The sequence below is a fragment of the Porites lutea genome, chromosome 14 (genome assembly GCF_958299795.1).
Source record: "Porites lutea chromosome 14, jaPorLute2.1, whole genome shotgun sequence".
NCBI classification, from domain to species: Eukaryota; Metazoa; Cnidaria; class Anthozoa; order Scleractinia; family Poritidae; genus Porites; species Porites lutea.
Window position 1 is genome coordinate 9,591,249 of NC_133214.1, and position 15,922 is coordinate 9,607,170.

The 15,922-nt window shown below is 37.9% G+C and overlaps 1 protein-coding gene across 1 annotated transcript in view; it reads right to left on the bottom strand.

Annotated features, from left to right (window-relative positions):
- Positions 1-15,922, bottom strand: part of LOC140924316 (obscurin-like) — a 143,490-nt gene that overhangs the window by 110,717 nt on the left and 16,851 nt on the right. The window contains exons 13-20 of the mRNA XM_073374347.1: positions 14,964-15,155; positions 14,082-14,432; positions 13,644-13,766; positions 8,087-8,278; positions 2,770-3,123; positions 1,817-1,936; positions 779-970; positions 135-389 (exon numbers count right to left, since the gene is read on the bottom strand). Of these exons, the coding sequence (XP_073230448.1) occupies positions 135-389; positions 779-970; positions 1,817-1,936; positions 2,770-3,123; positions 8,087-8,278; positions 13,644-13,766; positions 14,082-14,432; positions 14,964-15,155 (1,779 nt within the window). The remainder of the gene's footprint in view (positions 1-134; positions 390-778; positions 971-1,816; positions 1,937-2,769; positions 3,124-8,086; positions 8,279-13,643; positions 13,767-14,081; positions 14,433-14,963; positions 15,156-15,922) is intronic.

Below are 15,922 nucleotides of genomic sequence, written 5' to 3' on the forward strand. Positions count from 1 at the left end.
AATCTAATGTTTGAACAGCCGGGGCCAGAACTTTCTGCCAACCATGTCTTTCTGTCAATGCTGACCATGGGTGCAAATTTCAATAAGAGTGTACTTTGTATATTTGAAAGAAAAAATGCATGAAAGGTCCTTACATCTTCAATCTCCTTGCTAGACGGATCTGGTTCTACATTGACAAGCATGGCTGTACTCTTTTCTTGTAGTTCTTCGTACATTCTTACTACCACTGGTTTTTGCTTGACATCTGTCATCTTTTCTTGTAGCAGCTTCCCATCACGCAGGTGGGCTGCAGAGGCAGCATTGATGGCGCCATAAAGTTCCTTTTGATCTTCAACAGTTAGCTTCTCTTCTGTCATTTTATCACTGATTTCATTTAGCTTATTCAAAGCCTGTCAAAGAAAAAGAAAAGAAGAAAATTAAGTACTATGATAAAAAAATGTTCTACAAAGAACACATTCAAATGGAACCTTTCATACGTGAGCAGACACCTTAAGGATGCAGAAACGCGGCCAAGTTTTACTCCCTTGATTTATGGCCTAAGCAGCACACAGATCACAAATCACGAAGAAAAAACTGGTCTGTAAATATTACACTGTGACAACCTGAGAAAACAAGGGTTATAACGTTACTCTGGCACAAACCAAGGGTTTTAAAGATGAAAAACTACTTAACCACTTTATCAGTGATGGTTAGCAGAGGTGATGGAAAATGAAGACCTTTTGTGATTTAACTTTGGTCTGTAAAGTAAGTTTAGAAATGATTTTGCCAGTTGACTTACTTGTTTGTTGTTCTTGTAAAAGGCTAACGTCTCCAGCAGCAGCTTCTTTCTTTCATCCACACGCTGTTTGAGCAACTGCAAGTTTGTTTGCAGTTGAGTGACTCTGATCTCTGTGTCCTGCATATCGTCAAAGTCACCATGCACAAGCTTTTCTGTCTCTCTTGCAAGTCTATATCCAGCGTCTTCTTTTTCCTAACATCATAACCAAAATAACCTTTAAAAAAGTTGAAATGCCAAGACCAACAGCAAAGTACATTAATTGTACACTCACTGTCTATTAACATACTTAGGATTCACAACAGAAAAAGACACAAACTTAGAAGTTGTTCCAGTAAATAGTAATCTGAACCCCAACCATGGAGGGTTTTGAACTTTTTTGCCAAAAAATTCCTACACAAATCTGGTTCCAGACCTTTTTCCACCAAAATGAGCCATAATAATTTTACAGCAAAAGAAATGGGGAGGCAAAGGAAGAGATGTAGGGAGAATAAGTTAAGGAAAGTAGACAAAAGTCAACAGGGCAGTGTCACCCAAAATTTATTTTTCAATTTATAACATTATAATTGCCTTCTGCACATTCCCAAATTTCAGAAACTGTAATTTAACATCCAGCAAAATTTGTACTGCTCTGCTTAACAGGGTATGGTTTTGAGAGTGTTGAGACAGGCTAACTACAGAATTTCACTATTTGGCACCTTGAACGGGTGTCTTTTTTAAAACAAACCTTATGGAATGTGAAGGTTGGCGGTAAGCAGTGTAAATTTGTAGTACCAACATTTTTTTTCCAAAAAAATCCTTTTTTAGAATGTTAGTTCTAAAACTGAATAATTCTGTGTGCAAAAAAGAAATGAGTCAGGGGTAAGGTCTCTTGTCTTACACAAGGAAATGAATAAAGAGTAAGGTCTCTTGTCCTAAACATGGTCAGGGTTTGAAGGCCTTGCCAGCACACAACTACCCAAACTTCCCCCAGGGGATGTTCATTTGAAATTTAAAACCACATTTAGTCAAAAGATGATAATTTTACAGATGTGCACTTACCCTGACTGCCTCCTCAAACTTGGAATGTTCATCAAGAAGGACTTGAGTCGAGGCAGCTGAATCACCATACTCTTTATAGCTTAGATAGTCCTCTGCTTCTTCATTTAGCCATTTGTTGATCTATTGAAATGAATAAAAAAGACAACATGGTTCAATTTTAAATACAGTTGAACCTCCATGTACAACTGAAAACCCTATAATATTAGAACCTGCCACAAATGACCACCTCTTGTATGCCACTGCTTTACGTATGTTCTGATCTCTTGGTTAGCTGTTTGGACTATGCTACTTAGAGTATACAAAGAATTTTAAACTCACTATGGGTAACTTAGAAATTGCATGCCATAAATTCTCTTCCAAAAAGTAGATGTGTGTGGAAAAGACCCCATATGGTTTAATTCTCATAAGCAACCACTAAATATTTGTATTTTGGATGGTCACTTATAGGAGGTTCAACTGTATTTCACTATCTAATCCCCTCTAAAGGTTTCAGGGATAATTATCAACACTTCATATTTAGAGGACTTTACCAAACTGCCAGTGGGTGGAAAAAGCTGATAGGCAACGAGTAACGTATGACCCCTCATACTAAATCAATGGAAACTGATAGACACAATAGGTACTCATTGACAGGTCCTAAGGTCCTATGATGATGCCCACTGGGATAAGTGAAACTTTAAGAAAATACATTCTTATATTTGTACTATAATGTAATTTTTTAGCTAACCATTCGTTAATAGAGTGGAAAACTAAACTTTGAGTGTTGGAAACTCAAAGTATTATTTCAAAAACTGATAAGACAAAAGTCTTTCTGTCTTCAAGTTTTAAACATCTTGCCACATGGACACAAATTTTAAATAATGAGTCTAAGATAATTTTCATTCACAACCCCTCAATAAGCACTTATCATCACAATGGTTGCATATCCACCCATATAACACTAAAAAAATTACCTTGTTTATCTCTTCATCAATCTTGCACCGCTTGATGCACTGCTCTAGAACCCTCTTCCTTTCTTTCCACTGTACATCAAGCTGTTGGCGACGATGTTGCAGTGCCTCTAGAATACGCTCAACACTGTAACATGCTGCCTTTGTGGCATGTTGGTTGTTGATGTCAGCATGTGTACTAGCCTCTCGCAATCTGTCCAGAAGTGCCTGTCCTTTGGATAATGTCTGCATTGATAATTCGAGGACACTTTTTCTTAACTCTTGATGTTGATGAAGTAATGAAGACGATGAAGTGACATCTTCTGCCAAAAGGACTTGGCTGATTTCATCTTGTGTTGCATCAAGTTTGTCAGAGAACTGTTCAGAACAAAAAAAGAGTTAGAATAGAATGATCCCATATAAAAGCAGTAACTGCATGAACATCTGCCATCAGCCAATATTGAATATTCAGAACAGCTATTAGTCCTGTCACTAAAATTTTGAGTTGTTATGTGCAATCTATATGGAATTAACAGCCTGGAAGCTCCTTTGCATGAGGTATCCTAAAGGAAGGAAGCATCCTCAAGGTGCTTCGACATAGTCTGAAAGGGAAAATTTGCTGCCTTTGCCCCACCCCCACAACATCCGAAACAAGAAGATATTAATACATGCTGTAGGTAGGTGAGTAAAATGAATAATTTTTACATGTCAAGGTTAAGTTGCAGAAGCAAACAGAAGTAGATGATCTTTTAAGGGTAAGGACAGGAAACCACAGGCCCAGAAAAGAGTAAGGGATGCAGACCACTGTAGTGCGATCAACCTTAAGCATGTGTACATCTGTGCTCAAGTTGCCGTATGCATATTAAAAAAATTATGACTTTATACATTGAAATGATGGTGACGAAGTGTGAGTAAGTACATACCATTGGGACACTGCCTCCCAGCTTAATGATCTAATAACCCTTTAAGCCCCAATATCCACATAGAAATCCTCCAGACTCATTTCCATACATTTTTTAAAAATATTGGTTGAGACAAATTCATATATGATCAAAGCATTTTTCCTTGGGTGATCATTTTAGTAATTCTCATAATTATTTTCTTGACTACATAATTTGTGTATGTATTGATATTACATTGTTTGGAGAAAATTGACATTGGTGACTTGTGGGACTTACAGGGCTAACAATCATTCAAATAAACAACACAGCAGACAATACAACATTTACTAAATCCAAACCGTCTGTAGCATTAAACATCGTCCTTTTAAGAACTGTAATAACCTTGGCACACACAGGGTACCAAACCATTCACTGACATTACCACAGTATTTTCCCTCCATCATTCATTTACACTTTATATTTATGCACTTTATTAACATTTTAGTGGGTTAGTAAGCACACTGTATATGAGTAATTATTTTTGAATGGCTGACCTGATCACTACTCCTCTGCTTAGTGGAAAACAATCAATTTTGGAGTTAACATCATTATTACCTTAGCTGAAATGGCTAAATGTATAGTCTTGTGGTTACATCTGTGAACAGTTGGAGTAGTGCACTTAAATTCTGAACTAGAGGAAGTTTGGTCAACACAGTACAATACAATCTTAGCTATTTATAGACACAGGTAACAAGGTAATCAACATTCCTCTCATGATAGAGAATAATGATAAAACACACCTTTAATTATATTTAGTGAAAAAGCTGACATGGAGGTTAAGTCAAAAAACATTCAGATCCTTTCAGGAAATCACTAGAATGTTATAGAATGATGGACAGAGATTTACCATGCAACTCACAATGATCTTGAAAACTTTTAATAAATTTGGAACAAAAAATATTATTAATACTCAAACTTATATTGCACTGTTTTCTACCAGCAATGATCATTTACTTTTAAATTAAGTCATCCAAGAAATACACTTTCAAAACAAAACCACAGCAAACACTTCCTTATCTGTTACAAGCTGGATGAATATCCTTGCATGTACACAAAAATACTACATTCATACATGTAGTACCTTTAGTTATCAGTGGTTATTTATTTTGAATCTAGCATCAGTGGAAAGTTTAGAATGAATATATGAATGGAATCAATGTTTGACCTTTTTTAGAAGTAGTCCATTTGTCCGGGAAAGTTTTCAGGTTTATTGGCTAGTAGCATTACAAAACCACTAGTTATATAAATAGCAGAAAGGCTTACTTATATCTTATTTAAGTAATGTACAACTGATTCCAGTTACCTAGACACAAGTAAAATATTAAGAAAAAGACAAGAATCATATGAATCATATTTTTATGTAGTAATTAATAAGCAGAATGCTTTCTATTAGCTCAAGCTATCTCCTGTTACTTACTACAAATAACTCTGAGCATATATAACTAGTATTTGATGCATGCAAAGTTCAGCTTTATCAACCAAAACTATTAAACTGGTCATTTTAAAAAGATTATGCAACACGAATATCAACAAGTCGTCAAATGGACAGAACAAGAACTACAGCCAATTGCTTCATAAAGATCATATTAGATAATAATTTTACACCAAACACCTGAGAAAAATTGCTTACTTACAGAGCAATAGCTTGACAACAATTTCATGTGAATAACAGGAGGAGGGAGGACATATCTTTGCACAAGTAAAAAACAGATATTGTGAAGAACAAACTAAAGATCCAAAAGCAAAAATCTTCCCATAAAAGGCTTAAACTCTGTGTCATTAATGATTAACTCATTTTTGTTGAAAATTCCAAAGATTGTTTAGGTCAAGAGTGTTCTTAAAAGGGCAGAGTTGTTTTGTCTGTTCTTCCATGCATGCCTTTGCACAATATAACACCAACTAAAAATACACCTCATGGCTAAAGTGATGCACTCAACCCAACATAAAATATCCTTTAAGACAAGCTTCAACCACTCTTTACAAGAAACTAAAAAAATACTTCTGACATGAGAACAAGGTCAAGTACCACACAATCAAAAGATTTCTAATCTCTTGAGATGATTATAGTCAAGATGTGTTTATGATGCCTTCATAACCATAACTAGCATTGACTGAATTTTATTTTTAATTAAGTCACGCAATAATTGCAACCTACACCATAATCATTATTTGTTGCTTTTAATGATTTTTATGTTAACTATGATGTAAAAGACAACATACTAAAAGTAATTTCTCCATTTAATCACTTTAATTACTGTTATCAAAAGCAAACTGATTGAAGGAAAAAATGTTGATAAATTATGTCTTTTACTTAGAAACTTGAAGTTTGATTAATTACATCATAAACATAATCAAATAGAGCTGTATAGTGATCTGCAATGGTTAATAATACATGTAACTATCTACATGTCTACAGAGTCTCTTTTATTACAATGTGTGCATAGAGAATAAAAGTTGTTACATCATGTTGCCATGGTAGCAAAAATTAATGTCCTGATCTTGACAAACTATGGCAGAAAAAAAATAAAAAAAATGACAAGTATGAATTTCCTGTGCATGATATCCACTCAGGAACAAAATGGTAGCCCATACTTTTCTTCCATTGTTTGATACTGCAGATGGCTGTCTCTGTCAAGAAAGACTGTTTAGATCCAGAAATTCTGCTACCATAGTAACATGACATCACAGTTTTCCTCTCTATTTACAAAAAGATTTCTCTTGACTTGTTCCCCAGCCTTCCCTGCTGAAATCACACCCCCCACACATCCAGAAAACAAATCAAACTTAAAAGGAACGTTTGTTAAAAGTCCTATTTCCAAAAAGCAACTTTTTTCCGTTGTTTTTTTTTACATATGAGTAATTGTTCATGATTTTTTTTTCTGGGATATTTAATTTTGAACTGTTGTTTTTCTGTTCTTGACTATACAATGTATGTGTATCTTCTGAACAATGACACAGTTTTAAAATGTACAAGTAATAAATAGAAATTTTTAAACAAATAACTCGCCGCTATGCTCACATTTCAAAATGATATTAGTTTTTACCATAACTGATTGATTTCTTGCACACTGATTGCTTGAGAGCTATAATATTTTAATGGTCAGTGAGAGTTCAGGGTTGCCACTCATCAGATTTGTTAAAAGTTCCCCGACTTTTCCCTGACTTCTCAGTGACCTTTAAACAGTTTTCACTGACCTTTTATTAATGAGAAACAATCAATGTTTACATTTGCTTTAGCTTTTCTTGTAGGCCATCAATCTTTTTCTCTTCATTTTCAACCTCTTTCCACTATTCGCAGAAAGAAGACGAAGGAATTTGGAAGAAAGCATTCACAACGAAAACCAATGACCACAACTGCTACATGAGTAAGGCATAGAGTGTCGAATTGATCGCTTTGCTTGCTTTGTAGCATACTTTTCATCTTTCCCAAAAGAAAATGCATTTTTTAAATCTTGAAGAAAACGTATGAACTATAAACCAAAAAACAGAATTCCCTGACAATTCACTGATTTTGACAATATCAAAGATTTTCCTTGACTTTTTAAAAAATTCCCTGACTTTTCCCCGACCTTGAAAAATTTTCGTTTTTCCCTTGCTTCTCCCTGACCGTGGCAACCCTGGAGTTAATATCAAACCATACCATATACTTTGTTTTTCTCTGTTGATCGCTTTGCAGTGAAACCACTCGGTTCCACTTGAGTTTTAAACATTTTCACACCATTCCTCTATGGTCAATGAAAGAATAGATAAAGGAAAACTGTTTTGGATTGGTTAATCCAACACCCCAAAGAGGTGCAGCAAATATATGCACACAGATATATATCAGGTGCGTACCCCTGGGCGTGAACACAACACCACTTTCTGCCACTACCCAGGCACCAAGTGTGAACATGAAACTTCAAACTGGCCTGCCAGACCTGTCATTTTGAAAATGAAAAATTCACTTTTCGGAAAAAAGCCTACAAACCCATCACTGCTATGCATACCATTTAGAAGAATTAAACTGACCTGACTGGATAGTCTGGATTAATAGTGCAATCCTCCTGACAACTGGACTGGTCTGGCTAGCCAGTTCTGATAAAGGTGACAGGTCATTTCGCCTACGAGTCATTTAGCTAATGCCCTCTTGCTAACATCTTATGTCCTTCCACTAAGAAGCAAAACAGTCGCTGCGCCTGTATATACCTTGTTCTCTCAGCCATGAAACAAAAAAGTGTGTTACACAAGTACATACCTCGTTCTTTCAGCCACTGATCAGGCAAAAGCAGTTAGGGAACTGATCTAACATGTAAGCGAAACGACCTAAGACATTAGCGAACAGGACGTTGGCAAAACGAATCGTAGGCTAAACGACTGTAAACCCTGATGAATGGTAAGCGCCCTAAGAAAACAATACATACCTGCTCAACACTATGATGAAAGGCAACAGAAGTGTCGAGCAGTATTCTCCTTCCTTCTAATTGGACATTGAGGTCATTCCAGGCCTCCTCTAGGGAATCTGCCATTCTTCCATAAGGCCTAGCTCCGTCCTCTTCTGTTGACGTCAAAGACTTGATCAGCTGGATAAGATCAGCAACTTCTTTCTCTTTGTCCTAAAGGTAAGTTATTGAGTTATTAATTGCCTTACAAGAGGGTCCCCAAACAGGTTCTACAATCCTGTCAACCCAACCCAAATTTACATTCAATTCTGTAATCCAGTGGTTATTTTAGGCATCACACATCTCGCACATACTTTCAATCCCAAATCTAACCCCCATTTTGCTTTGAAATCCAGAATCCTGCCTTTCATTTAATTTTGGTTGCAATTCATGAATTGTTCTGTATTTTCTTATTGTAGGGCACTGACTAGACCATTCCAAAATTCTACTGGACAAAAGCACCAACTTGAGGCCTGGTTTGACCAAATAAAGTGATCTTTAAGCATCTTGACCTCATTTCATGGTGTTGGCTTACTGGAGTGGAATGGGAAAAAAAGGTACTAATGACATTTAATTTTGCACATAAATAATTATTATTTTGTTTTGACTCGTCCAAAAGATATCAACCACCTTTGGGGAAATCAAAAAACTAATTTTGTAAGAAAGCTAGCTTACTTCCAAGTTGTTATTTTTGGTAACAACTACTTGACAACAGCTGCTAATTATAATGATTAATTTCTTATTGTTTAACAATCATGTTGATTGATCCGTATTGACCGCCAATCAGCTATCTTTCGAAGTCAAAAAAACTGGGACAAAATCCCTTTTGCAGAAATCAAAATCCTAATGAAAAGGGGTGGAAAATTGAACATTATAGTCACAAGATTCAGTACATGTGAATTTCAAAGTCTGAAATGAAGGAAAAATCTGGACTTTTTTTATGTGTTTACAGAAAGACTTTGTAAACATGCTTGTGCATTTAACACTATAAATATTTAAGTTACATGTTTAAAGAAAAACCTGTTTTACCTGTCACGTTTTTTACTTAATTCCGCCAAATAATTCAGCCTTAAAACATATGTGGCAGATTGGTGATAAATTTCTGCAACTATTAAAAACTGTTTCTCTCTCTGGTAATTTTTAAAACCAGAATTCCTCACATTCTGCATAGCATTTTTTCGCTCTCTTTACTCGTAGACGGAAAAATGACGTAGAAGTTGCATTTCCACGCAGCTGTTTTTAGCGGATATTTCGATTTAATTAATTTGAGCGATATAGTAATTGCCCTAATGACCTGGGACGGCGTAACAGACTCCCTTCCGAAAATCTATTGACGAAGGTTACGACGCGCACAGACATTTCTTTGTTATACTCTGTATGAAACTTCTCGGAATACACAAACTTCATTTCAAAAATATAAATACACGAGCAGAACGTTGAGTGACTCCAAGGAATCTCTTGAATTTTTACTTCTGTCATCAAGGTTCTGAATTCTATATAAAAGAAATTGCGACGTGAGTTCAATATCATACTGAGACGCTTTGATTAAGTTTAATCTTATCAAGAGTTGAGATCACTGAAGAAGGTGCTTTAGGAACGAGTACATTCGCATTTCCAGCTTTCAGACAACCTGAACGAAAATTGAAATAATTATATTAATACGTAATTTGAAACACCACTGCCGGCAATACACTCGATGTTCTAATTTTGTAAGCCATGTTTCTTAACACCAGCATTCGAAACACACTGAACGAAATTAACATGCACGAAGCTAATTGATGGGACTAATGTTAATTAATCGTAAGGTTCGATCAAACCTTTCGATTAGATCAGAAAGTCAGTTCATGAAAACGCCCGTTACGGACAAACACTGGGCGCATAATTGTGATATGACTTTTAACAATTCTGCGAGGTTGGACGCCGTAGGAGCAAACCAAAGCCGCAGGTTTAAATAGAGTTTGTGGTTGACAAAGTACTTCGATAATCCAAGCACTTTACAGAAGTTGCCAATTCGTACAAAGAAAAACTTAAAGCTAATAATCACGTCGACTATACCGTTCACCGAGACTTAAAGCTTTGCACCAGATAGAGAGAAGCGATAGCAAAGACATTCTTTACAGCTTATTTTAACACCGAATATTTCATTGAGGAGTTGTATACAAATTTGATCAATAGTATTTATTCATCAACACAATGATCGGTTGCCCTTATGCTGGCAAGAATTCTCAGGCATAAAAATAAAACACTGATAGCAATCATGGATGAAAACCCCTCCAAACCAAACGTTGGAAATAAGAACTAAAGCGACAGCTTTACTCCGATCAAACGCTTCGTCGAATGCACAGAAATGTAGCAAATTTACGCTTGTTAGCTTGGATGAAGTAATCATGACCCTGAAATGGCTTACCATTAAAAGCATGTAAATTTTGCATGCCGATAGATAAAAGAAATGACTTGCACAGAACACGAAAATGCATCGATCGATCGTACCTACCTTCCTCAGAATTGTCCGCAATCGAAATCCAGCCCAAAAACAGAAATATCAAAAAGGGATGAGTGAGCAGGTCAGCCAAATTACAGCTCGACAGTTAAAGGCTGATTATTTATGCAAACTTACAATGCCGAGTGTACCAACACATTTGACACCAGACAAAATTCCAAAGACGTCTCCACACCCCAGTGAACAAATACTTCTCATTCTTTTTGCGAATGTTTACACTCAAATCCCGCGTTACCGCGAAATTTGAGGCCGACGAAGAGGGAATCAAGTTACACGTCTGACTTGAGAGAGCGAGTGTAAAGGGTTGTTTGGTTCTTAGAACGAAATTTCAAGTGGATATTGCTTGATCCAACTTTAAAACATGACAACACTGTCATACGAACTATTTACAAAGGTGACTTGAATGACACTTTTCTATAACTGCTAAAAATCTTACGTGTTGATAAAAAATATAGCGTGACACGAGCTGTCATAACACTGAAAAAGATAAAGCTATTTTCGTGAAATACTTCACCACAAACATTTTTGCTATTTCTGGCGTGTTCTTTCTTCCAAGGGACCATAACATGAACAAAATAAACCGTGACCAAACCTATTATTAATATCTAGAAAATGAAATTTTGATAAACCGTCGATTCTCTCCACAACTAGTACGAGCGGACTGTACTTTGATTTTATATCGTGCAAAAGCTTGGAGGGTCCGTCAATCAATAACTGCGAAAGAAACGTTTTCAAGACTCCAACACTTCAGTCGATCAGTTCCGCGATAGATACGAAATTCTTCTCAAGTGGATAAATCATTTTTGAGTTTGCGTTTTCATATGATCTCTTCAAATTTTACACGATCATCGTCCCAGTTGTTCGGATAGAACTCAATTCTATCCAAGCGATCAAGGTCGTCTCCGGGAGTCGTCTCGGTCGTCCGGGTCGTTTGCGATCGTCCGGGTAGAGTTTCCATATGATCGTCCCGATCGCCTGGACATTAGGGAGTTTAAGATACCACGACGGCAACGGCCACGAAAACGTCGCTTAAAAAGTGAATTTGCGTTCTTTCAATCTCTATCGTGATTACTCGAACTCGTTTACTTTGTCAAATGCAAGCGAACTCTTTTTGAGCCGAACTCCTAAGAACCACATTCAAGTTCAGAAAGAGAGAGAAAATCAAGCCGTCGGTTGTTTACGTCCTCTATGAAACGTGAAATTAGGCATTTTCCCGTCGTAGTCGCGCAGTGCGGTAAAGAAATGTACAAAAGAGAGTGATGCACGTGCAGAGTTGTCGTTTGCCTATTCAACCAATTGCTTTTCTGACGTTCTCGTTGTCGTCGCAGCCGTGGAATCTTGAAGTCTCTTATTGATAGGGAGCTTAAAGCAACGAAGACGGCAACGGCAGAGTAAACGTCACCCAAAAAGTGAATTCCCGCTGTTTCAAACTTCACTGCTCTTAATTTGTAAAAATGATTGCTATTTTTCTCAGGAGTTGTATTCTAAAGGGCTGTATCTGAGCCCGGGCCGGTATCTGAGTTCACAAAAGAAAAAAAGAAAATCGTTGTCTTGAGTTCACGTCCGCCGTAAAACGTGAAATTAGGAGGTTTCACGTCGTCGTCATGCAACGACTGCAAAGAAATGTACAAAAAAGCGTGATGCACGTGCAAAGTTGTTGTTTTGCCAATCTAAACGTATGGCTTTTTTGCCGCTCTCCTTGGTGTCGCCGTCGTCGTTGCTTAAGGTACCTAACTGTTTGTCTATCACACGTCCCTGGCGTTTTTTATACATTTCAGCAGCGCAAGAACCTCTTTATTATTCGCCCCTAAGTTTAATGCAGGTCAAATTGGCGAGGAAACTCTTATATGAAAGAGACGGAGATGCAACTTTACACCCCTGGGCAAGGCGACAAGCATCCTATGGGAGTTCCCGCCAGGGAGAAACTCTATGCGAACTGTCTTCTCGAGATCGAGTTGACTGATACAATAGTACAACGTCATGTTTACCTACTTCAATGTGTGCCACTGTGGCGAACTGAATAGCACTCGTCAAAGACATAGAAAGGGATTCCAGAAAATCGGAAAGAAAACGCCATAAAAATGACACTTTATCCAAAATAGCAAGGCTTTATAGATTATTCACGAAAATTGCTTCTCATTTCGCCCAACCCTTATGATAAGTTGATTCAGAAATGGGCTCTAGCCACAGCCATTTAAACAACATTATTTTCGGGAAAGGGGTTTCAAATTAGTTTTGATAGTTGTCGAGAGCCTACATGTACCTCGTAACAGAATGATCAAGTGCGATAAAAGGTGGTTTTGAGGAAGTATAAATGTTGTAGTTAATATATTATCTCAGGTAATTTTTGTTTTTCTTTTGCTTTTGGGTAAAGTTTAAACAAAATAAAAATAAAAATTACGTGAGATAAAAAATTAACTACAACACTGTTGTTTATGATAAACGTAACTATTGGTTCTTACATCAGCTCTTTTCTTCGCTTTTTCCGAGTAAAAACCCGATGCTACGCTACAGGGCGACTCTTTGCTATCCTCGTTATCTACGGCCTTTTGAATTGACTTGTCTCTCAAAATATGGACGTTAGGGTGGAGGAACTCGCATAAAATTGGAAGGGATACGCGTCTTGGACTATAGATACCCTTTTCCTTTAAAAAGAATCATATTGTTCCGCAATGATACCCACAATCCTTAGGCAGGTTTTGCCTTGATACCATACACTCATCGTTCTCTGATCAAGCTTAATAAATGGCAGCTCTGAACAAAATTATAAGATCAATTAGAATTACTCCAATATACTAGATACTAGTCGAAAAGATTGGCTTGAAAAACTCGTGGCATTTTTCAATTAGCATTTTTTGCTACCCAGCAATTCAGCGGTATATGACAGCTGCGATTGCGACAACTACCATCTCACATTACTTTAGTTACCGCGACAGCTTGTTTGGGTAAACTATTAAGCTTATCAACCTAAGTGTAAGCAGTAAGGTCACGATGAACTAGCCCGTCTTCTCCAAACAATGCATTGCGGGCAACACAAACCTTTAGCCTCGCCTCCAGTTCCTGGAGATCCGCGGAGAGTGCTTCAGCCTCGGCCAGGTTTTCACCGATTCGGTGTCGGTTTTCTTCGGTTTCGTTAGTTCTGTCCTTTACCCACTGGAGCAGCTTAAAGAAGGAAAGAAACGACATCACAGTGTGTTGTTGACAACAACAGTCAACACAGTAAAATATTCATGTCCAAACTCATGTCCAAACACAAGTTCGGGAGGTGCAAAGTGTAAAGATAGTGTAAAGGATAGAAATAGTACACAAGCGCAAGTGAAAATTGCCACGCGCGAGGAGATGCGTGACACGTTGCTCGCGGCTGGTGATTTTCGCTCTGCTATCTCTAAGGAAAATAAGGGAATAATCTTAGTCTGATCAGTGCAGGTCTGACTGTTACAATGTCTGCGCATTAATATTTCAACAACTTGCTTCTACCTCGTTTATTTCTTGTTCATAATCCCCGAGCTTCAACCAGTGATGTAATCTCTCGTCTCGATCTTTCCACACCCTCTCCCACGCGATCTTTCTATCTTCCAAGTCCATGAGACATTCTTCTAAGAGGTGGGGTGGACGATTGGGCTCCCCGTCTTCACCATAGAGAGGAGGCAATTGCATTCTGTCAATCAACGCTTTTCCCATGGCAACTGTCTCGGCGTATTCTTTGTCGATCGCATGCCTGGTGTCAGAGTGTCGACTGATTTCTTGTTCCACGGCTGCAGCTGTAAGGTCTTCTGGAAGTTCCTCGTTCAGGTATGCATCCCTGAGCTCCTCAATTTGTTGAACCAACTGGAATTAAAAGAAATTACGTCTCAATGGACTTCGCTACTAATTTTACCAAAAATTATGCATAGCGTCAGATTATGTAAAACTCTAGCTCTCGCTCCTGGTCGAAAACACAGCTGTCGAGGTTCGATCATGCACATGGATAGTTTCGAGATCTTTCGACAGGGAAGGTAAATTGCTAGCTCAGGTTTTCCTTTTGCTTTGGTTTTAGCTTTTCTTATTCCTTAATTCATCATGCTGAAAGTTAGCCGAGTTTTTTGGCGTACTTCTGGCGTGTTTGATCGAATGGCGCAGGCTTGGACTTTGTTTGGAAGATCACTGCTTCTCTAGCCTCTAGCAAGCTGAACGTCAAAATTATCTTTGAATGTTTAAAGCTTGTTACGTCACATGTGGTTTGTGGAACAAGGTTTCATTGGTGTGGTTGGGGCCGGTTAATGCATAAACGGGTAACCTCCCAAGAGATTTTAAATTTCTCACCACCAATCTAAATGACAGGACAATTGCAAGGAGAAGTTGGATGATGATCGTTCTAACCTTTTCAGCGCTCCGATGAAACATGAGCGCCACAGATAACCTGGCGCCTCGTTCTGCCATGACAGATGAGAAGTCACTCCACGCGTTGTTCAATTTCTCCTCCATTTCGTAGTTTGGTGACAGTTCATAGCGGCATGTTCGGCGAAGAACTAACGAAGCTTGAAGAAACTGTCGCCCATAATCATACGTGCTCTGTAATAAATCACAGTGTAAAAAAATTTTCAATACTTTATTTATTTGTTACTGACTGCTGTACCTATTATCTCCGCCCGCCTCGACTAGCACCTGCTATTTGCGGGCGGAAATGGACTATATGTAAATGTAGCTTGTTAATAATAATAATAAAGTGTATAAGTGTATAAAGTGTATAAAGATTGGAGCCTTGTATTGGCCATCTGGAAGCTGCGCATGGTCGGTGTTTTGTCGGTCTACATTGTGGGAGTTGGGACTGTTTTGTAGATACAAATTTTGACCTGCGCAATGTCGTGTAGCCCATAGACCTCATTCACGATACTCGCCATCTTTGAACGCGCTTAAGGGCTGATGGGATAAAAGCGAAGTCACGTGATTTTCTCAGGGACAAACGAGTGACAAAGTCTGCCAGTACAAGAAATCACGATCGAGTTTGTTTATTCTAGAGAACAGAAATGGCAAATTATGGGTGGAGGTGATCGTGGCACTTTTTTGGATACAGTGGCGACCGTAGATATCCTCGCAGCAAGAAATAATAACACAGAACTTGCCGAAACTCGAACTGTACTCTTTGAAGACTCTTGAGAGAATAAAAAAACTCGACAGCGATTTCTCGTATTGGCTAATTAGTCGCTTGTTTTCCCCGAAATACATGAACTACTAGCGCCTGCGTCGTACACGTAATTTAACCTCGGTAAGTAACGTCTGCGAATCGAAGCAGCGCCGAGATCGTTGTTCTGGGCCCCCAATGGACTTAACAGATTACC